This window comes from Oryzias latipes, chromosome 8 (genome assembly GCF_053564925.1).
Source record: "Oryzias latipes strain Hd-rR chromosome 8, Olatipes_Hd-rR_3.1".
In the NCBI taxonomy this organism is placed as follows: domain Eukaryota; kingdom Metazoa; phylum Chordata; class Actinopteri; order Beloniformes; family Adrianichthyidae; genus Oryzias; species Oryzias latipes.
Genome location: NC_136244.1, coordinates 6,608,645 through 6,630,492, shown reverse-complemented (window position 1 = coordinate 6,630,492; position 21,848 = coordinate 6,608,645). Strand labels below are relative to the sequence as shown.

At 40.1% G+C, this 21,848-nt stretch overlaps 2 protein-coding genes across 5 annotated transcripts in view; one reads left to right on the top strand and one right to left on the bottom strand.

Moving 5' to 3' along the window:
- The window catches only part of grin2ba (glutamate receptor, ionotropic, N-methyl D-aspartate 2B, genome duplicate a), a 156,873-nt gene that overhangs the window by 99,187 nt on the left and 35,838 nt on the right, over window positions 1–21,848 (top strand). For all 4 annotated transcript variants that reach the window (XM_020705462.3, XM_020705461.3, XM_004071951.4 and 1 more), the window contains exons 8-9: window positions 14,672–14,786; window positions 21,614–21,822. In XM_020705462.3, coding sequence (XP_020561121.1) covers window positions 14,672–14,786; window positions 21,614–21,822 — 324 coding nt within the window. The remainder of the gene's footprint in view (window positions 1–14,671; window positions 14,787–21,613; window positions 21,823–21,848) is intronic.
- On the bottom strand, window positions 4,521–7,027 carry LOC111947812 (uncharacterized). The gene is made up of 5 exons (XM_078951356.1): window positions 6,899–7,027; window positions 6,029–6,097; window positions 5,440–5,514; window positions 5,071–5,124; window positions 4,521–4,993 (listed from the first exon to the last, which is right to left on the bottom strand). The coding sequence occupies exons 3-5, from the start codon at window positions 5,473–5,475 to the stop codon at window positions 4,769–4,771; spliced, it is 315 nt and encodes a 104-aa protein (XP_078807482.1). The 5' UTR covers window positions 5,476–5,514; window positions 6,029–6,097; window positions 6,899–7,027; the 3' UTR covers window positions 4,521–4,768.

Below are 21,848 nucleotides of genomic sequence, written 5' to 3'. Positions count from 1 at the left end.
TTCAATCAAGAGATTAGCAATTGGCCTACAGTCTATATACTTGAGACAAAATGAACAACTGCTTTCCATGGCCTACTTAGCTGGAGGAACGGCCTGTTTCATCCTCTACTTAATTCTAGGGAGGTATAAACAAACAGATAAGAGGACAGAGAGTTAGTCCAAAGGTTCATCTGGTCTCCAAAAATATGTCACTTCTGGTTTCAGACATCAACAAATTCAAACATTTGTTGAATTTAAGCAAACATTAATTTTAGGCTGGGTCTCAGCATCCATCAGATGCCGCTAATGATTTCATTTGAAGGTAAACTTGCAATGCTTATGAACCTGAACTCCAAATTTTGCTTTTAGAACTTCCACTTCAGAGTGGTTCGACTCTGTAATGTGGAAATAGCTACATCTTCTCCTCAGCTCTCAGGTGTAGAGCTGTGTGTGTGTTATTTTTGGGGCTGTCTGATCTGACAAAGTAAATGTCAGAAGAAAATTCAACTACCTCAGAAGATAAAAAAAGAACATGGGGCCTGGGAAGAGACCAATCCGCAGACTAAACAATATCGATTTAGGTTCTTGGACGATTTAAAGGTGTTTCGCCTCTCTGTGTATCAGGTTGGGGGGGCTGGGGAGCATGAAGGACCCAGAATGCAGAGACGGGAGGCACACGGTTCCAGGGCAAGGGGTTTAATCACAAACAAAAGACGCTGCAGAGCAGGAAAACAAAACTAAACTCACTGCGGGCAAAACATGAAAGAAGGGAAGAGACGATAAAGACGTTACATGAGAGACATGGGAGACATTAATGGACCAGCACAAGAGGAAGGCAGAGACAAGACTTATATACAGACAAGATAGACAAGACACAGGTGAACATGATCAGGGCAGATTGGGACCAAGGAAGTAAAACTCAAAAACATGACAAAACAGGAAACCTTTCAAAATAAAACAGGAAACAGAACTCTAACAGGAAAAACAAGAAAGAAAGCAAAAACCAATTGAAAGAAACCCGAACCATGACATTGTGAAGGTTGGGCTTGAAGTGCTGCTTGATGTTTATCTGCACTTCCGCGTGGCTCAAGTAACCCGATTCCAGTGTGGAAACTGCAGCTGTATTCATGATTCACCACATGTCTTTTTAAAGTTATTTAAACATAAACTAATAACTGGATTATTTGGTTGAAACAAATCTATCACTTTTTCCCATGTTCCTTACTAGAATTAATATTTGCTCAAATGATTCAATCTCATGGTTTAGTCAAATATCCTGTACGGGGGGTCGACATGTATGGAGCTGCAGGTTTTTGGGGTGTCTGGACCAGTAGAGGGTCGCAGAGAGGAGCGGCTGCATCTTAAAGGAAGAACAGGTGTGTCCTGCAGTTCCTTTGAGGCTCGTGTGTCTATCTTAAGGGACGTCATCAGAATGGAACAAACCATTCTCGCCTATGTAGTAAGTGTATTGTGAAATATTTATGGGGATGTTGTAAGATACAGGGCTGATGCAGTCAACAGTGCTGTGTTCTTACAAATAAGGGCAGTTGTGACTAAGGCATTATCATTCAATCTGTGAACTTATTCTTCCAACGCCTCACAAATTGTGTTTTCTGACATCCCAAAAGTATGCTGTGTCAAAATAAACCTCATAAAACAGCAGAGAACATCCAGATGGATGGCAGAGCTCTTTTAGATTTAACAATAACAGTAAGAAAGTGCTTATTTATGACGTTTTCCACGGAGATTTGGTTGGAGAATTCAGAAACTAGTGATGGCTGGTGGGTAAAGTCTTGTTTAAATGCTCACTTCTCAAAGTATTAATGAATGGATGAGATAAAGGGCCTATAACATGCAAAACCAACTTTTTGAGCTTTAAAGTGTATTATAATGTTATTATAATAAATAATTCATTTAAAAAAATCGTTCTTTAGCGTGTCAAAATTAATTTATCATCATAAATATGGATATAGTTCACTTTTAAAGGCTTAAGAAAAGCACTATAAATGCCCTTTAAAGTTATTTTTTTTTATAATAAATGATAGGTGTTTCATGCATGCAAAAGCATGAATCTTATCTGGACTGTCTGACTGTGATGAAGCAGCATCACAGGTTGCTCTCTGTAGTTCACACTGGACACACTCACCTCTGACATGCAATGATCCCCGCCCACACACACACATTAATCGCTCGCATTTCTCCACACTGATAGCCAATTTTGCTTGAATCTAAGTTTTAAACAGTTTTTTAAAAATAGAATTGTACTCACCATCAAGCTCTTTCCACCACCGACTTTCAAACGTATTGTACACATTATCATACATATCCATTCATACCTGACAACAGGAAGTGACATCACTTGTGAAAATTATTTTTTTCCCAGTGCAAATAATGTTTGTTTCCAAATCAAACATATTTGTGTATTTCAAAAGTTGCAATTATTTTTTAAAATATTTTTGGTGTATCTTCAAGAGTTTTCTGAATTAATTGAAAGGCAAAGGTAGGAATTTGCTTAGGAAAAAGACATTTTTGGTCAACCAGCCAGTGGGAGGGGCTAAGCCTTATAGGAGGGGGAGCTTTTCCCACTTTCAAAAATTGTCGATGTATTTTCTATTATTTAGGACCAATAAGATCCCTTTGTTTTTGTTGAAATTTCTGGCTGTGCCAAATTGATTTTGAGTGTCTGTTTTTTATGTAAAGAAGAACGCCGCCCCACTGTTTTCAGGAAACTGTTGAGATCTTTTGAATTGATGATTCTTTCTTTTTTAATGCTTGTTCAGTACAGGTGAGTGACACTCTAAAAGGGAAAGAGGCATCACTTCACCAAGAAATTAAAAGCCCATTGTTGCCCCCACTATGAAATCCCATCCAATACCATAAAACATGGAATAAGTAGTAAGGGAAGGGAATAAAAAAGCACAGAAAACAGGTTGGGGTTAATGCATCTGTGTCCATCATGAGTATGACAGCAGCTGCCCTGACCTTGTCAGGCATAGAGGGCTACCAGTCCAGCTTAGACTTGGAAAGGTGTAATCTGTTTTTTTATAACAATTCCAAAAACGTCTGTGTGTCTCTGTAAAAAAAAAGGTTGAAAGTACAGATTGACCTTGTCGAACTGGGGGACGAATGTGAGCACGCTCAGTGGACTGTAGGGATGGATGCAGCTATGAGCAAAGAGAAACAGAAGGAGGAGGTGTTATGGATCTACACCAAGTTGATAATGCTGCATGTCGGCACTGATTTGGCACAGATGGACCCCCCCCCCCCCCCTTCCCGAAACAAAAACAAAAGCAGGTAACTCTGTGCCAAGTATACCAGTAAAACAAAACAATGAATTTCTGTGCTTGATTCTAAGTCTTTCATGTGTCTCTACTTTGTGGTTCTTTTCTGTTAAGGAAAATTTTGACGAAAGCCAGCAAGGAGAAAAAAAAGAAAGAAATATGACAGTAAAGTGGAGCAAGTGCAAAAAAAAACAAACAGAAACCTTGCTTACGATGTTGAGAGAAAAATCCTCTCAGGATCAACAAACTTCTAGATTTTTATCACAATTCATTTTTAATATTTAGAATAATCAAACTATAACCCCTTCATTCAGCTGTTTGGTTATTAAATTTCTGCTCTCTAACGTCGGTACACTGGGACCCACTCCGATCCGAGCCAAAATTTAAAAACCTGTGTCATTTTCTTGGACATTATTTTCTGCAGGGTGGAAGTATTTCTTTAGAAATCCGCCTCTAAATTATAAGTGGGACCGTTGGCGCACAACAACCTTGCCCCCTTCTCATCCTGTTACCAAGAGTTCTCTGTTTACATGCTCTTTTCTACATAACAAATAGGCTCTTTTTTCTAACTGCATTTTTTTGTCTACTCCTGATTCTCAATGATTTCAATAAAGAAATACTCAGAATACTTTATATATCTCCTCCATCATGAGAAATGCTACCAGAACATCTAAGAAACACAAAAAACACATTTTGCATTGCAGTGCCACAGAAATGTAGATGGACCGGGGCAACCCTCTTGGGGCCCACAGTCGCTCTGGTTGACATCCACCGGGGCTGCTGGGTCTGGGTGTGTGTGTGTGGGAAGCTTGTTGGCCCTGTCCTGGACATCACTGTGAGTAATCAGGAGATGTCCTCTCAGTACCCTACACTGAAAAAAAAGATCTGTTGGATTGACATAAAAAAATCATGGACATCGGTTGCGCGCAAAAAAATCATGTTGAACCAATATAATTATTGCACATAATAAAATCATGTTCTACCGTAATGAATGCTTCTTTGTTTCTGCACCTAATAATTTTACAGAAACAAACAAGATTTTATTATGTCATTTACCATAATTTTTTCAAAAATTTAAAAGACAATAAAAATTTAGCAAAACTATTATTTTGAAATTACCTACATAGTTCATTTTAATTTATAAATTATTTTAATAAAATTTAAATTGAAAAATAAAATTGCAATTGCAGATTATTATTTAAAGCAAATACTTTCTTGTGCATTATTACAGTCCAATGAACATATGACACTGAACACAAATTTCAGATTTAACTTTTTTATTATCTAAACTTGAAAAATATGTTTACAGTGTAGCAAAAAGTACAAATCAATATAAATTGGGCTTGCTATTTTTATTAAACAGAAGATAACAGAGCCAAAGCAGACAGCTGGAATCCCTTCTTAGGAAAAACTTTTTAAAGGTCATTTTTATTAAAAGAGTCGGCTCTTTAAGCCTGAAACCTTAGACACAACTTTGCCCTACAACTCTATTACAGTTTTTCTTTGAATTACCTCAAAGGTGTTTCTGAGATGAGGATGGTAATCAGATTTGTGCTGTAAATAAGGTCAAAAAAGCCTTGGCAACTGCCACTCTTGACACTTGGTGGGTCGACCACCACAGCCTGGGAGATGTGGACCATGAGAATGTCCTCTTCCTCGCCACTTTCCATTAGGAGGGAAATTCCCACCGTGGTGTCCTCGATTGCCTCCTGGAGTGCTGCATGGTCTTCATTCTAAAGAACACAGAAAATATTTGTGTGCACAGTTTACATTTGAAGTTTAGTTAAAACGTCTAGATTACACAACTCACCTGTACTTTGAATAAACCCCTGAACTTGCTTATATTGGCGAGAAGTTCAGCAGTCTGAAATACAAAGAGACAACAAATTTTAAATTCACATGAAAACTTTGGAAAAATACAATTCTTACCCTTGGCTCATCAATAAATGTTATAGTTACTGGGTTAACAAAATCATTATATCCTTAGTGTCATGTTAACAGAGGTAGTAGGATAACTGATCAATCATCAATTTCATTATTTATTATGTATGTATCTTTCTGCATAAAAGTTGTGTGTAAAGAGTAGGGCTGGCAATCTTGATTACCTCAGGATTCGATGACAATCCAGGAGACAATAATTCCAATAATATATGGTAAATGCATGGTGAAGGGGACCCACCTGACTCAGTGAAGACTGGAGCATGGACCCCAGCATGATCAGGGAGGAGCAGTTGGAAGTGTTGTGTGAGGAGCTCTGTAAATTAATCAGGAAATAAATATAGTGACACTTCCACAGCTTTGTTGTGTAATTTTACTAACTAAACATGCATTGGTTTGAAATCAATAGCTGCAAAAATATTCTGAAGAAATTAGACCAGAAAGAACATTTGACACCCCCCTCCCACCACAGGATTCAAACCACGCTTAATGAGAACCCGCGAATTTTGAGATGGAAACTGCAAAACTAAACTAGCAGATCGGGAGTAGCTAATCCCCCCACCCATAAAGGATTCCCATATGTGACGGTGTGGCACCGTCAGATGCCGAGGGGGGGCCACACCGGGTTTTATTGTTTGTATTTTGTATGCTATGATTACCACCTGTGGTGCCGCCTGGCTGGGATTGAGAGCAACGCCCCGTGGGCGTGGCATCCCACTTAAAGGTGAGCACTGCAGGTGGCGAAAAGAGAGGAGTGACAGTGTGTGCTGTATGCTGCGTGGCCCTGCGTGTAGCATCAGTGTCGGCAATAAAGAACAGATCCTCCTCACCTTGGCTCCTCTGCATCCTTTCTCGGCGGGACCCCGTCACACCATATTAATTTATCAAATAGGGGGAATCTGTGAAGTAGTATTACAGACATTAATATAACCAAGGCTGTAAACTTTTTACTACACATTATACACTTGTTCCAAAAGGACATAAATATTTTCACTCCATTTTAAACTCTCAAAGCTAAAATCTCCATAGAAAAATATGTTCAGCATCATAGAATGAAAACAAAGCTCTGAGTGATTGAAACCAAAGATCTATGTAAACTGGACAAACCGAACGCATTCTGTGCACGAGACGCGCACGGAGAATGATTGACAGCTGACTGAGACAGAAGTGCAGTGCTGTTTGCTGGTCAAATAATGCCGTCCTTAAGCTAGCTCATGGTGGAACGGTATGGAAAAACGAAATAATGATAGTAATGATAGCTTCTCACATTTTCCTTCAATTTCGGTCTCAACGCAGAATTTAGCAAAAAGAAATCCACTTAGTGACGATGAACCCCCATGGCAAAGGTTTTCGCCTGTGGGAAAAAAATAAACCGCCGTGCCCGCGAGCGCCCACTGCCCCTTTGTCGAAAGCGAATTCCTACGGCATAACTACTTGCCACTCTTCCCCGCACATCGTTTGAAATCACCGTGTTTACCGCTGAATCTGTCTTCGACGTGAAAGAATTTACCGCGCTCACCTCCCCCTACCTGCCGTCAGAGGGCTGCGGCCGCCAGCGACAAAAGTGGCGCGCAGAGCCTTAACTTTGATAACTACAACAAAAGTGGGTTACAAAGCTCTTCCCCGTGAAAAAATAACAGTAATGATAAATGAACGCCGTTCATTTCCTTAAATCAATTTGTTAGATTAAATTAATTTACCTTTTTTAAGCTCCTCCGGCCAGCAGGTGCTTGCAGCTTCTCTAAAATGGCTGACTGCAATGTTTCTCCTCCTGGAATGCTTCTTCACCGATGGGGTTTACTTATCCAAAATTAAGGGGCAAAGGATCAAGCATAACTATTTCATGTTTTGTCAACATGATTTAAATATATAAAAGTAACACAGCAAGAAATTATGTGTGATTTTCAAGATTATATTATGTTTCGAAGGTAAACATAATTTGTTCATATTAAACAAACATGTTTAGTATTTGTAAATTGAACAACCCCACTTTTCCCGTTTTTTCAGTGTACCCGCCAATTTTAACTACACCCCCTTAGTACACACACCCTTTAACCCTCAAAATATACACTCCAATACAAACACACATACATGCACGCACACACCCTCACACACATGCATTTTGCAAGGAAGGTGGGACCTCGGACCATCTGTCCCTTACCCCATCTCTGGTAGGGGGTACTGGGCCCTTGGCAACAGCGGCCGTGCTGGTTTCCTGGGTCAGGGAGAGGGATCCCTGAGCTTTCTGGCAAGGCCAAGAGCCGGGGATCACATCACATCTGAGCTGGGGGGTGTCCGAGTCCCTGTGGGTGGGTTCTGGTTCTTGCCCCTGAGCACTGGGCCTCGCCAAATTGCCAACTGTGGGTGAGCCTGGTCGGGTCATGTTTATAACATGTTTACAACACTTCTTGTGGACCCCCTCTTCCCCTGGGTGTCCTCCCACCCATGTGGGTGGCTGCCTGAAATGCGGAGCGGGTTTCCCTTTGGGGGTCCTGGCTCGTACCTGGGGTTGGGGCGGGGGTTTCCCAGAACACCCTGGTGGTGATGAGTTTCTCGTCTGGGGCTGTAGGCGCTCTTCTGGGGAGGGGCCCCGCGTTGGGCCCTCCCAGCCCAACATTGTATTGTGTACATGTTGACATGTGAATATTTTTGGAGCCAAGAGGTGTGTTTATAACATTTTAGAGTGTGTGTGGACAGGCCCCGCCCTAATAGACTTGTATTACATCAGAACCACCGTAATGTGTATAACGGTCCAGAAACTTGTTGCCTTATGCTGCTTCATGGTTTTACCACCCTCCTCTTTTCATAATCACCCTTCTATCCCCCCCCTCTCTAACATCCCTCTCTCTTCTTCCCTCCTTTCCTTTTCCGTCTGGTCCAACACAAAAGATTTTCAAATATGACTAAAATGAATAAAGTTTGGCATCGATTACAAAAGGGGTTTATTCAGACATACCTCTGGTTTGTCTTAAAATTCACAACTCCCTATTGTCAAAGTAAAATATGTCCAACACAAGAGGCCTTCAGCTCTCATCTGTTTGCCCAGCTGTTGGACAGGAAAAGTAAAAAAAAAGCAAAGAAACTTAGACGGACCAAAACGGCTTACCGAGGACGTCTGATTCCAACATGGCAAAGGACATATCGCAAAAAAATGGTGACTGAATTGATTTCAATCGCTTGGAACCAGAAGCAAATTAATTTCTACAGGTGACGTCACACCTAATTCGTCCAGATATATTATACAGTCAATGGTGCCCACAGGTGGATCCTCAGTTGCACTGGGCAGCCCCTAAAAGTGAAAGTGAAGCAATGTAAAAAGCATCCACTCATGCTCACTCCACTCCTTTTTCATGTCTTTGTTATCAAGATTTATGATCCCGCTGTCAGAAACACACAAAACAAATTCACACCTCTTCGTACTTTCACACTTTGCTCCTCAAGTGTGCAGACAGGAGAGCTGCAGTATGTTTCTCTTCCTCACTCAAACAATGCCATATGGGACATGTTGTCATTCCCCATATAGATTCTGCCTCCACAAATCCAATGGTAAAGTAATTGCTCAAGAGTTGAGTTCATTACTAATTGATGTTGGGGTTAATTTATTAAAACTGACTTATCAATATTTCACATGACTCCTCCATTATTTACATCAGAACATGCGCTAAAGCGTATCTGTGTCAGGCCGTAGAGAGCGCTTGGCAGCTGTTTGTTTGTCTGATGCTCTGATTTTTCTCCTCAATGAAATCAGTTTAAAAAAATGAAAATTAGAAGGAACTAATGAACCTACAATTTGTTCAGAATCTCACATATAGGAGGCAGTTCGTGACGGGGAAAAAGCTGCAGCAGAATTGGTCGGGGCGCCATGATAAGCTTTGAACGTTGTTCACCAGGTGGAGACAGCTGCTGCTCCTGTTTGAATTTTAATTTGCCGTCTGTACAGTACAGCTGAGACAGTCTTCTCTCGCTTACAAGTGACGGGCTCAACAGGATATCAAAACATGGGGAGTCGTGGGCGGCTGAATGTCAGACTCCATCTTATCATGCAGTTCACACACAGAACGAGCAGAGGATTGCTATCATGCACTTAGCTCAGTGCCATCTCAGAGCATGCAGCCATGTAAAAGAGACAGCTGTGAGGTCCAACTCAACAGAAAAGTTATCACCTGTTCAAATATGTCTGTCAGACAATACAGTTATTTACATTTCGGGCTTCAAAGAAACAGTGATAAAAGCAAATCAGTATCAGTATCAGGATCAGTGCAAAAAAATGTAAGTATCAGGAGCTCACATGTTTTTAAGCACGTGAAGAACTGCAGGTCTTCTTCTGACATAAAAATAGTCTAGAAAACATAAAAAAGAGCTAAAAGGGAAAGATACGGATGGGTTAAAATGACCTGGATTAATTTCCAATTTAAGGCTAAACTGAGGATATTTTTTGCTTTCTTCTAATACAAAGATTGTCTTTTATTGATGAGTCACAGCTATTTTAGAAGCATCAGTTCTTGATTTAGTCTTTTGCTGCTAATAAAAAAAAAGTCTATGCATCTTTTTTTTTAACAATTCAACATTTTTTTAATTCAAGCACTAAACTACTTTTTGGTTCCGGGTTTGTTGAACGGTTTTGGAGTTTGAATAAAAACAGTTTTTAACTAGAAATGACTCCTAAGGTCAATGAAACGGCCTGAAGACATATTATGTGTATTAAATATGAATACTCTGTCATTTATTAAAGTAAAATCAAACAATTTCTCAAAAAAATTCAGATTTCTGCTTTTCCATGCAGCCTGCTCGTCCTTTTTTTTTATATTGTTGTGCATCGTTCCCACTGATCGCAATCTGTGCATCAAATTTGCATCCACTGTCTCTCTTTAGATGCACATCAAAAATTTGCCGCTCAACACTTGTCCAAAAATAGCGCTTCCGCCAAAAAAAGTTTAGCCTCATCACAACAAAGAAGCATTATTTGCATTTCTCTACACAAAATGCACTGCTGCTAGCCCGCTAACCCGCTGGGCCACTAGCCCAACATCTAAAATACTGGATACTGGCGCCCCTCCCTTGGGAATCATGCGCGGTGTGAACACAGCTTTAGTGTCGTTTTGCTGTCAGTCTACAACTTCTTTCCTCTTCCTCGATGCATAAAGGACACAAGACCAAATCCTCTTATCAGCATCGACTGGAATATTTGAAGAATTTTTCTTTGTTTCCTGAAAACAGAAATCTTTCAGATAGGTGGCGTTGTATTCTGGCCATCGATTGTTACAGCCTTTTTGTATATTTGACCAAAACATCTGGATTAGCCAAAAGACTTCTGATCCAGAGTTCGTTTCCGTAACAATCCGGAACAAATTTTTCAGTCTGAATACACATAAGTGAGCCCTGCTCTGTAAATAGGAACCGCTCTCGGACCCACCTGTAAGTTGGTCTCAGTTTAACTACAATCGGACTGTGCTTCGGTTCACTCTGAGTTAGCGGAACTACTGGACCAAACGACTGCAGTAGCTGGGCATGACAGGATGTCAACACAGTAGGAAGGAAGCAGCCATGAGCCGCGGACAAACGTGAAGCAACCATGAGACACAGCAACTCATTGAAATTTGGTCAGCTGGCAGCAGCATAAGGCAGGCTGATTAAAACAACTTTTAACGGGATACACATTGCTTCTCACACTGTTCATGTCATAAACAATTATGGGCGTAACTGCGTATTTGTCTAAGAAGGTCCAGTCCGGGTCTGAGAACAGACCAAGCACAAGGTTCACGACATGATACAGACCAAATTAGGTTGGACTTGGTCCATTCATAGGTCTGGACTAACAGACTTTTCCAGCATGAATGCATCCTAAAAGACAGCATCTCTTGTGTGCGTCCCATTGAACCTGACGTGTAACAAACAGTCAAAGTAAAAGAGGCAAACAGAGTTTTCCATCTCATCAATGTTAAGCACCTTGCCTCTTCTTCACACAGGTCTTGTGCACCAAACAAATGCAAATGCTGATCAATCTTAAGGATATTTGGTTTTCATGTAGAAAGCATCTGTTGTGGGTCTTTCGATTTCCACCAATGCTGTCATTCCATCATTTCCAATTTCTAGGATTTTTACCATTTTTCTTACAGAATCTGTAAGTAAACAAACAAAACAAATCAAATTGATAGTTTAAATACATGAAAATGTTAGATTATTGGCTGATTTCTCAAAATTCGCAAAGTATCTTTAAAAATAGTTAAAAATGAAACAATTTTTATTTCAATGGAGGTAGGAATCCAGGAATATCTTGAAAGGTTCAGGGATTTGAATGACCAAAAGTCATAGTTGGAATAAGTTAAAAGAGCTGAACATTTTAATGGCTGAATGGTTTAAATTGCAGAAAAATTGTAGAAGGAGTAAAGCGGCAGAAAATGGCAGAAGATACAATAACAAAGAAAGAAATACAGAGAAAAAGGAAAACAATGGGTTGAATGCTTTATATGTTTTAATGCTATAAAGCATTCATTAAGTTGCTTACCTGACTAATTAAATAATATGACAATAATTGTATTTTTGGTCTGCTTGTGTATCTCTGATTTTAGTGAGGTCTCAGCATATAGAAGGAAATGATGGACACTCAAATGGAACCTGAGTGTTCCTGGCAAGCGAAGCGCCGGGATTTTCTTTTTGGTTGGTTTTTCCCGAATGCTCAGCACTGGGGGTCAGACCATTTGTGGGAATGCTTGCGCTGCACACGGTGCAGGAATACCTCAGCAGGTGCCAGAGCGAGAGGGCGTGCTGTCCTGTTGTTGGTGTATTACTGCGTGGTACGCCCCATCCCCTCCCTCGTTCCATCTGAATCCCACCTCCCTCAGTCTCTGTCTCTTCCCCACCCTCTGTGAGATTACAGTCACCATGGTAACGTGGCGCACTGGCTCTCAAATCACAGTGGTTGTGGTTGCTATAGCAACCCACTTACGCTTGTTTTGTGGCTTTTGGTGTGTAGGACTCTATACACACACAGAAACAGAAGGTTTGGCCAGTAAAGGCCAGGGTGTCAAGTCATTTTGAAAAAGGCCTATGATTTATGCAAACAAACTCAATGGACTTGTGTCCATGCCAAAACTCTACAGGACGGGGGTGTTAGCTGGACACGTGGGGCTGCATGAGCAGATATTATGCAGGAGTTCCGTGTTCATCACAGTCCATTGAAAGTGTCAATATTTAACACGGGAAGCCAGCACACAAGCAACCAGTAAATTACAACAGACATGTTGACACCACACGCGGTCAAACTCACCCACACCTTTTTTCCCTCCTTCTCTTTCATCTCCACACGTTTGTAATTTTGAGGGCGCCGCTTCCATGGAAACAGTCACAGTAGGAAGAGTTAGGAGTGTGTGTGAGAGAGCGATGATTTCACCTGACTTGAAGACTGCTGTTCTCTTGTACACACACACCCTCGTGCGTGCGCACGTCCACACTCCCACATGCGTTAGCAGTAATCACTGCCAGGGAAGAAGTGCTGTGTAGAGGCTGAGCGCTGCTGAGCGCAGGAAAGGAAATAATCATTTCACAGGATTTTGTCTCGAACAGTAACAATTATTGCTCACACCAATAAAAAGCTGCATGGCTGCGTTTCACTTGCAGTTTTAAATTAACCTGAAAATTAATTCAGAATCTATTCAGGCAAATATCTAAAATTAAAAATGTTATGCCAAATCCAGAATGTCATTTTGTTTCTTGGTGTGGTTCATTCAATGTAAAAACATTTCTTGATTTGCTTTTTAAATGTAACTGCTTGGGATTTTTAATTGACATCTGAGCTAAACTGGTTGCTGTTTTTTGCCTCCAGTTTAGGAGTGGCTCAGCCTCTTCTCTAAATCTGTGTCTTAACTCTGCCTTCAGATCATCCCGGTTTCAGTTTCCAACATGCCTTAAAGCTAAGCCAAACTAAAGTTCCCTCAAGTCTCAAGTGAACCGATGTGACAAGCTTGTGTTTTAATGTTTGAATCAGACAAATGTGATTACTGAAGACTTTGTTCCTCACCAGAGAATTCCTTCAATACAAGGTTAATAAAGTTTAATGTGATTTTCGTCAACTGATCATCAACGCAAGTAATAGAAGCAGAGATGATTTGCTGAACTTCATTTCCCTCATTCCCGCTTTAATGGAGCCATTTTCTGTTCTACTCAAATGTTTGTAAGAAGTGAGTAATCAGTCACATGTTCATTTGCTTACATAAGAAAGTTGATTAGATGTCTAGCTCATACGACTAAAATTAAATGAATCCATTTGAAACCATAAGTTTGAAGAAGTCCCAAGCTGCGTTGACACCGAACGGGATTTGTGCATCGGGGCGTCCAGTTTCAATGTTAAGTCAATGTATAGATATGAGAAGAGGTTTTGCGGTGCATTTAGTCTGGCAGCAGCACGTTTCGACGTTTCGGGTTTCACGACACGGGTGGCATGCATATCCAGGGTTCAAATATCTAAATTATGGGATAGCAAGTTGTCCAACAAGGTCACAGAAAGACGAAAGTACCACTGAAGGCAGCCGTCATTCAGACGCAGCTCCTGCGGTAGATGGTGATGCTCGCTGTACTCGGATGGTTGCTAAATGACCTCATGACCTTAGTGTTAAATGTCTGTGTGGTGCAAATTTAGCTAATCTTGCTCCAGGCTTTTTCTTTCAAAGCTTTACACCTATAAATGGAAGACTTTATGTCAGATAATTCCAGCTGGGCACAAACCATTATTATTATTTTTTCCCCCATGATCAGTTTTCTAACAGTTGGAACTTCATTGAGTTAAAAGCGACGTCATCCAAACATTACTTCCAAACCTGATTGGTCAAAGTTTGGTCTGGTTTAACTTTCGTAAAGCCCCAAAACGGTCATAGAAACTTTTTTAAGTTTGAGTTTTGAATGCGGAAACCCAAAACTCACGTTTATTTGCGCTTAAATAGACTTATTGTGGAAGGTAGCCACTGCAATGCCCAGGGTGGTGGGAACGGGAGCATCAAGTTTATGAACACATTTTTGGACAAATTTGACGCAGATTAAAAGAGTGAACGTAACATCACAATGAGCTGTTAGGTCCAAACATCTCATTTCCTGAGTCTGTAGGATTTTGTTTACGTCCATTTACACTGCAGTGTGGCCCAAACAATTGATTAGCCTGGAAACTTCAGTGCAGTCCAGCAACAGTGGGAATTAGGAGTAGTATAGTGGAGATCAAGAGCAAAAAGGTAAGATGGTCAGGTTCTGTCTTCTCTGTCTTCCTGTTTTGAGGTGGTTTGGCAAAACAAGCAGATGTTAGTGTGAGATGTTCTCGGGTGGTTCAGTCCATTCATATAAGCAAGCCCGACCAGTTTTTTTGTGGCAGTGTTTATCAGGACAGAGTCCACTATTGAGATGTGTCCATGAAAAAAATGTTTTGGAGCTGTTTGACGACAATAGATGATGATTTAAAGTGTAAATAAGACTCCTCTGTTTCTCTGCAGGTACCTGATGAATGTGACGTTTGAGGGCCGTAACCTGTCGTTCAGTGAGGACGGATACCAGATGCACCCCAAGCTCGTCATAATTCTGCTCAACAAAGACAGGCAGTGGGACAGGGTGAGACGGAAACACTAAAAAGCATGTGTGTTTGTGGCTTTCTTTAGGTTTTTCAGAGGATGAAAGAGGAAATTGATACAAATTCTGCCTCCTGACATTCAAGCAAAATCTGTCTCTCGATGTTTACATTGGAGATGAGCGAGCGTCTGAATCCGACAACCTTTAATTCTCACTTTTTATGCATTTTAAGCCTTAAGCTTCTTAAACACTCCACTGATTAGATATTATCAAGCCGTTGAAGGTGCCTTTGAGTGGTTCAATTCAGCAAAAGCTTCAGGAAACTGATTTACAAAGAATGCACGTCTGCAGCTGCTTCATTTAAAAATATCACAAAATCAAATTTCGTCACTGTACCGCGCTCAGAATTGCTTCTGTTCTCTTGTCGCAGTTTGAAAGAAAACATTTTAGCGTTGTGCTGCTCAAGTGTAATGTAGTGCACACAGCTGCAGATACAAAAAACCCTCCATCCTATTCAATTCCCTTATCTTTCTGCTGAGAACAATGCTCTTTAAATCTGTACTACACTGAGAGATCTATTCAAAATGAGGATGTTTTAGTAAAGACTGATCCTTTTCTTTGCATTTGTGGAGAATTTAAGTATGACTTTGTAAATACAGAGGCATAAAAAACACATTTTCTTTCTTATGCTTAAAAATGTTGTAAATATTTAATGTTTCACTGTGATACCACATAGGTTTGAGCTGCTCACTGATCTGAATATTTTCTCTTGAGTATAATTTGCTCTCAACATTTCAAAGCTCCAAGCTTTATGATGAAAAGTGTTTTTAGTGACTTTTATTCTGTGTACTCATTTTCTTACTGAATGACATATTTAAAAAGCAAGGATCTTAGCCAATATTTAAGATCTTGTCCCCAGAATACAGAAATGTCTTTAGAATTCTAAATCTGGTCTTTTTAGTTTGACCTAAAGAAAATAAGATTCTTATAAAACTAAACCTGAAACACTTTTATGTTGTTTTTTTTGTTTTTTTTGTAGAATTGTTCCTGTCATTATGTCTAATTAGTCACAAAATATAGCTATCTACATTCTCAAGTCTTTGTTTCTCACTCTTTTAAATTTATCCTAATTCTCTTCTTTAGAGTGGATTTTCAAACACAAATAACACTAATAACATGTTACTTAATAGAGGTAATTATTGAAATAATGAGATTCAGAAATAATTCTAGCAAATATCTGATCTTATTGCACTCAAGGTGTCCCTATACTGCCATAAAACTAAAATGCTACCAAGGTTTCCTTTGATATTCTTAATCAGAACGCTAGGAATATTAATTGCAGATTATTAATGTGTTATTTTGGTCTTACTGTTGGGCACTGTATGTACAAACTAGAGAGCAGCTCTCGTCTTCTCCTTTTAATCTGATGGCTTTGTCACAAAATGTAAATTGCCTCTACAGACTCCATTTTCTTCCACTAAGACCTGCAGGTACGCTTAATTGCTGACTTCAAACCGCCTGTAGGAGTGAAAATTACAGCCTGCCTGTACAAGTAAGCCCAGAGATTGACTGGCAGTCTGTCAACACACGGGGATCGGCTTCAACCCCCACACAGCTTTAAGAACAAGCAGTCAGAGATCCATGAAACTGAGCGCTGCGAAAGGATGCACACTTTCTGTGTTTAACATCACGTGGGCACAGTGAGACAGCTGTGCTGCAAGAGGGAAGCTTTTAACACAACACAGCAGAAGACGGTGGTGTGAATAATAATAGTATTTATTCAAAGTCGCTCCAAAAAACTTCACGTGACCTGACGTGACCCCACCCCACCGTACATTATTCTTTTCTGTATCTCCGTCCTGCAGCCTGTATATTTCACCATCTCTGCCTCTCTAATCTATATTCTGTCCTCTGATCTGAAGACAAGGTGATTCGCTCCCCTCTTTTCTTCCAAACCCCCCCACCTTGGGCTCTCTACCCCATGTTTAATTCTTTGCTCGCCTCCCAGCTGAATCTCTTCCCTGGGATCCTAATGAGTTCCAGCTCCTCCAATCACCCTTCCACTCTCTGCACCTTTGAAGTGTTGTGAAGACTCTGGTGGTGTCCAGTCCTGTTGGCTCCCCTGGAGGAAGATTTTAACCCTGTTTTGCACCTTCTTCTTCTTCTTCTACACTCTCAGCGTGTTTCTCTGTCACTTTTTACTCCCTCTCACCTTTCCTCTGTCAGGTAGTAAAAGGCTGCATCTTGCTCCGGGGAGCCTCAGCATGTTTAGTCCAAGCTGCATTGCCAAGTTTGTGTTCCAAAGGGTGGAAGGTGTCGAAACACAGATACATATTTAATGAGCGTGCAGACTCTCCATGCCCTCCATACCTGCATGTACGTGTTCCAGAGTTATCTGAAGATCCAGTTCTGCCTCCTTCCACGGGTCTCCACTGACTTTAGTGGAAGGAGTGCATACTGAGTCACAGGTGCAGCCATGGGAGAGAGGTATCAGGAGTGGGTGACAGTTGCTCAGCTGAGTGAAACCTCAGAGGTTAAAGGGCCCTTCAGCCACACAGCTGGACACTCATCAATGGAAGTACCATCACTTTGCATTTAAATACACTCCTTCTCTGACATCATGCTCGCTTGTTCTTTCTCCTCAGGTTCTCCTTTTCTGTCTCAGCAGAGTTTTTATTCCTAATTTCCAATGACTCTGTGTCTGCTTTTCTCTCACTGTACCTCTCACCTCGCCTCATGATCTGAATTCTGCTCTTTCCTCAGGTTCAGTCCTGTCCTTCAGGTTAACCTTGCTCTCATTCTCTATTCAGGGTTCCAGGCTTCTACTTACCTCCTCATAATCTAATCTTCTTTTCTTTTTTCTGATATAATAAATAATTTGCCAGAAACACAAATAATGACATAGAAAAGGGGAACACAGAAAAACTACAGTAAATTTACAATACAATGTTTTCTGTAGGACCACTCCGACTGGGCAGAAAGAATCAAATCTAAAACATTTTTCATTTACTAAAAACATCTACTAAAAACTAGTTTAAAATTGTTGCAAAGAGAAAGGAATGGAAAATTTCAAAATAAACACATTACAACAAAAGACTGCAATAAACCTGTTACAATGTATTTGTTTGTTTGTTTTGCAGTGACTATTTAGTTAAGTATTTCAGGATTATAACTTTGGGGATTTTAGTTGACACTAGAATATTTAGAACAGATGCTAAAATTCTGAAAAAAACACTTGAACTCTAAAACAAACGCTACAACTCTGAAACCAATGCTAGAATCCTGGAATGAACGCTGAGACGCTGAAACAAACGCTAGAACATTGAAAAATACCCTAGAACGCTGAAATAAATACTAGAAGGCTGAAACTAATACTAGAAGGCTGAAACAAATGCTAGAAGGCTGAAACAAATGCTAGAAGGCTGAAACGAATGCTAGAATGCCGAAACAAATACTAAAAGGCTGAAACTAATACTAGAAGGCTGAAACTAATACTAGAAGGCTGAAACTAATACTAGAAGGCTGAAACTAATACTAGAAGGCTGAAACTAATGCTAGAAGGCTGAAACAAATGCTAGAAGGCTGAAACAAATGCTAGAAGGCTGAAACAAATGCTAGAAGGCTGAAACGAATGCTAGAATGCCGAAACAAATACTAAAAGGCTGAAACTAATACTAGAAGGCTGAAACTAATACTAGAAGGCTGAAACTAATACTAGAAGGCTGAAACTAATGCTAGAAGGCTGAAACAAATGCTAGAAGGCTGAAACAAATGCTAGAAGGCTGAAACTAATGCTAGAAGGCTGAAACAAATGCTAGAAGGCTGAAACGAATGCTAGAATGCCGAAACAAATACTAAAAGGCTGAAACTAATACTAGAAGGCTGAAACTAATACTAGAAGGCTGAAACTAATACTAGAAGGCTGAAACTAATGCTAGAAGGCTGAAACAAATGCTAGAAGGCTGAAACGAATGCTAGAAGGCTGAAACTAATACTAGAAGGCTGAAACTAATACTAGAAGGCTGAAACTAATACTAGAAGGCTGAAACAAATGCTAGAAGGCTGAAACGAATGCTAGAAGGCTGAAACAAATGCTAGAAGGCTGAAACAAATGCTAGAAGGCTGAAACGAATGCTAGAATGCCGAAACAAATACTAGAAGGCTGAAACTAATACTAAAAGGCTGAAACTAATACTAGAAGGCTGAAACTAATACTAAAAGGCTGAAACTAATACTAGAAGGCTGAAACTAATGCTAGAAGGCTGAAACGAATGCTAGAAGGCTGAAACGAATGCTAGAAGGCTGAAACAAATGCTAGAATGCCGAAACAAATACTAGAAGGCTGAAACTAATACTAAAAGGCTGAAACTAATACTAAAAGGCTGAAACTAATACTAGAAGGCTGAAACTAATACTAGAAGGCTGAAACTAATGCTAGAATTCTGAAACAAATGCCAGATGCTGAAACCAACGCTACAAAACTGAAAAAAATGCTAGAATGCCGAAACTAATACTAGAAGGCTGAAACTAATACTAGAAGGCTGAAACTAATACTTGAAGGCTGAAACTAATGCTAGAAGGCTGAAACAAATGCTATAAAGCTACACAATTGCTGAAACTAATACTAGAAGGCTGAAACTAATACTAGAAGGCTGAAACTAATACTAGAAGGCTGAAACTAATGCTAGAAGGCTGAAACAAATGCTAGAAAGCTAAACAAACGCTGAAACAAACGCTGATACGAACACTGAAACGTCAAAACAAATGCTAGAACGCTGAAACACACACTGGAATTCTGAAACAAACGCTAGACGCTGAAACCAACACTAGAATGCTGAAACAAATGCTAGAGTGCTGAAATGAATGCTAGAACACTGAAACGAATGCTAGAATGCTAAATCCAACGCCGAAACCAATGCTGGAATGCTGAAACAAACGCTAGAACGCTGAAATGAACGGTGAAATGAACCCTGAAATGAACGTTGACACGAACGCTTGAATGCTGAAACAAACACTAGAACAATAAACGAATGCTGAAATGAACGTTAATATTGAACAAATGCTAGAACGCTAAAACGAATGCTAAAATGCTGAAAACGAATGCTGAAACCAATGCTAGAATGCTGAATCAAATGCTAGACCGCTGAAATGGATGGTGAAATAAACCCTGAAACGAATGCTGACACGAACGCTAGAACGCTGAAACAAACGCTAGAACACTGAAATGAATGCTAAAACACTGAAACGAACACTTGAACAATAAACGAATGCTGAAACGAATGCTGAAACAAATGCTTGAACGCTGAATTGAATGCTAAAATGCTGAAACAAACGCTAGAACACTGAAATGAATGCTAAAACACTGAAACGAACACTTGAACAATAAACGAATGCTGAAACGAATGCTGAAACAAATGCTTGAACGCTGAATTGAATGCTAAAATGCTGAAACAAATGCTAGAACGCTAAAACGAATGCTAGAACACTGAAATGATTGCTTGAACGCTGAAATAAACGCTGAAACACATGCTAGAACGCTGAAATGAACGCTGAAATTAACCCTAAATCGAACGCATAAACAAACGCTGAAACGAACGCTAAAATGCTGAAATGAATGCTAGAACACTGAATAGAACGCTGGAATGAACGCCAAATCCAACGCTGAAACCAACACTACAATGCTGAAACAAACGCTTGAACATTTAAAATGAACATTAGAATGCTAAAACGCTGAAATGAATGATTAATAGAATGATAGTTTGTATGATGGAACGATTGATACAATGCTAGAACGTTAGAATGAACAAAAGAATGATAGAATGAATGAAAGAATAAAGGATAGGACATAGTATAGAATGCTGGAATAAACAACTGAATGCCAAAATGAAGGATAGAATAATTGATAGAAAGCTAGAATAAACAATATAATGCTAGAACGAAAAATGTTTTGTTTTAAAACAAACAACAAACAAAGAATTGATCAAACGTTATGGTCCAGTATGGACAATTTTTCAGATAAGCCCAAAATGTTTGACATAAGCGAAAAAAGGATTAAATCATTTTTCATCTCTCGTACTGAGCTTGCATTTGGAGGAAAACTCCCTCCAGCAGGATGGAACCTCCAGCAGAAACAGTCTTGGTGAGGACGACCATCTGTCGTGACTGGCCGAGGTCAGAGAGGACAGGAAACACAAACACCAAACAGAAACACTGGAGCGTTTGTTGTGAGACAGAGAAAGTAAGAACTGCTACAGTCACATGTATGGAGCAGAAAAGAGGAGTCTCATTGCATTCCTATGAGAAGCTCCAGCGAACAGGTCTGCAGCATCAGACTAAAGGCGTGGTGAGTCTTAAGTCCAGCTATACTGACAGAGATGTGGTCTATTTTCTAAACTAAAGAAAAGGCATGGATATTTGAAAAACAATAAAAATAAATAAACCGTCAAATTTAGAAAGAAGTGCCGTATTTAGTAGAGAAACATTTTAAAGTCCACTTAAGTTAAAACAAATAGAGTGAAACATCTAAAGTGCCTGCAGCACTTGGGATCAGATCGAAACCTTTCAGAGAAGTTTTGGATCAGCCGAACAATGAAGAATCACAGTCATCTAATCTTAAAGTGAGAAACGCTTGGATTATTTGCCATGCGTCACTCTGAAACAGGATGTTCCTGATTTTAATGTCAAATAAAAGAAAAGGCAGCTCGACAAACTTGATTTACATGGCAATTTACAATGTCCTCCTCAAAAATGACACTGAGGTCTCTAGCAGAAGAGCTGGCATGGAAGAAAAACAAATACTTTGGGTGTAGATTTGTATGTCTAGCATGCATTTTGAAGCACTGTGGATGTGTTTTTGTGCATCTCCACAGGTAGGTAAATGGGAGAACGGCTCCTTGTCTATGAAGTACCATGTGTGGCCTCGCTTTGAGTTGTATGGGGGGGCGGCGAACAGGGAGGATGACCACCTGTCCATCGTGACATTGGAGGAAGCTCCGTTCGTCATCGTGGAAGACGTGGATCCGCTGAGCGGCACCTGCATGAGGAACACCGTACCCTGCCGGAAACAGATCAAAAAAATGTAAGAGTCACACTGAATAGCAGGAT

Coding starts and splice junctions, on each gene's coding strand:
- LOC111947812 (XM_078951356.1), bottom strand. CDS start 5,475: ATGCTGGGGTCCATGCTCCAGTCTTCACTGAGTCAG. Junction 5,125..5,439: donor TCCAGTCTTCACTGAGTCAG/GTGGGTCCCCTT, acceptor TTTGTATTTCAG/ACTGCTGAACTTCTCGCCAA. Junction 4,994..5,070: donor GGGGTTTATTCAAAGTACAG/GTGAGTTGTGTA, acceptor TGTGTTCTTTAG/AATGAAGACCATGCAGCACT.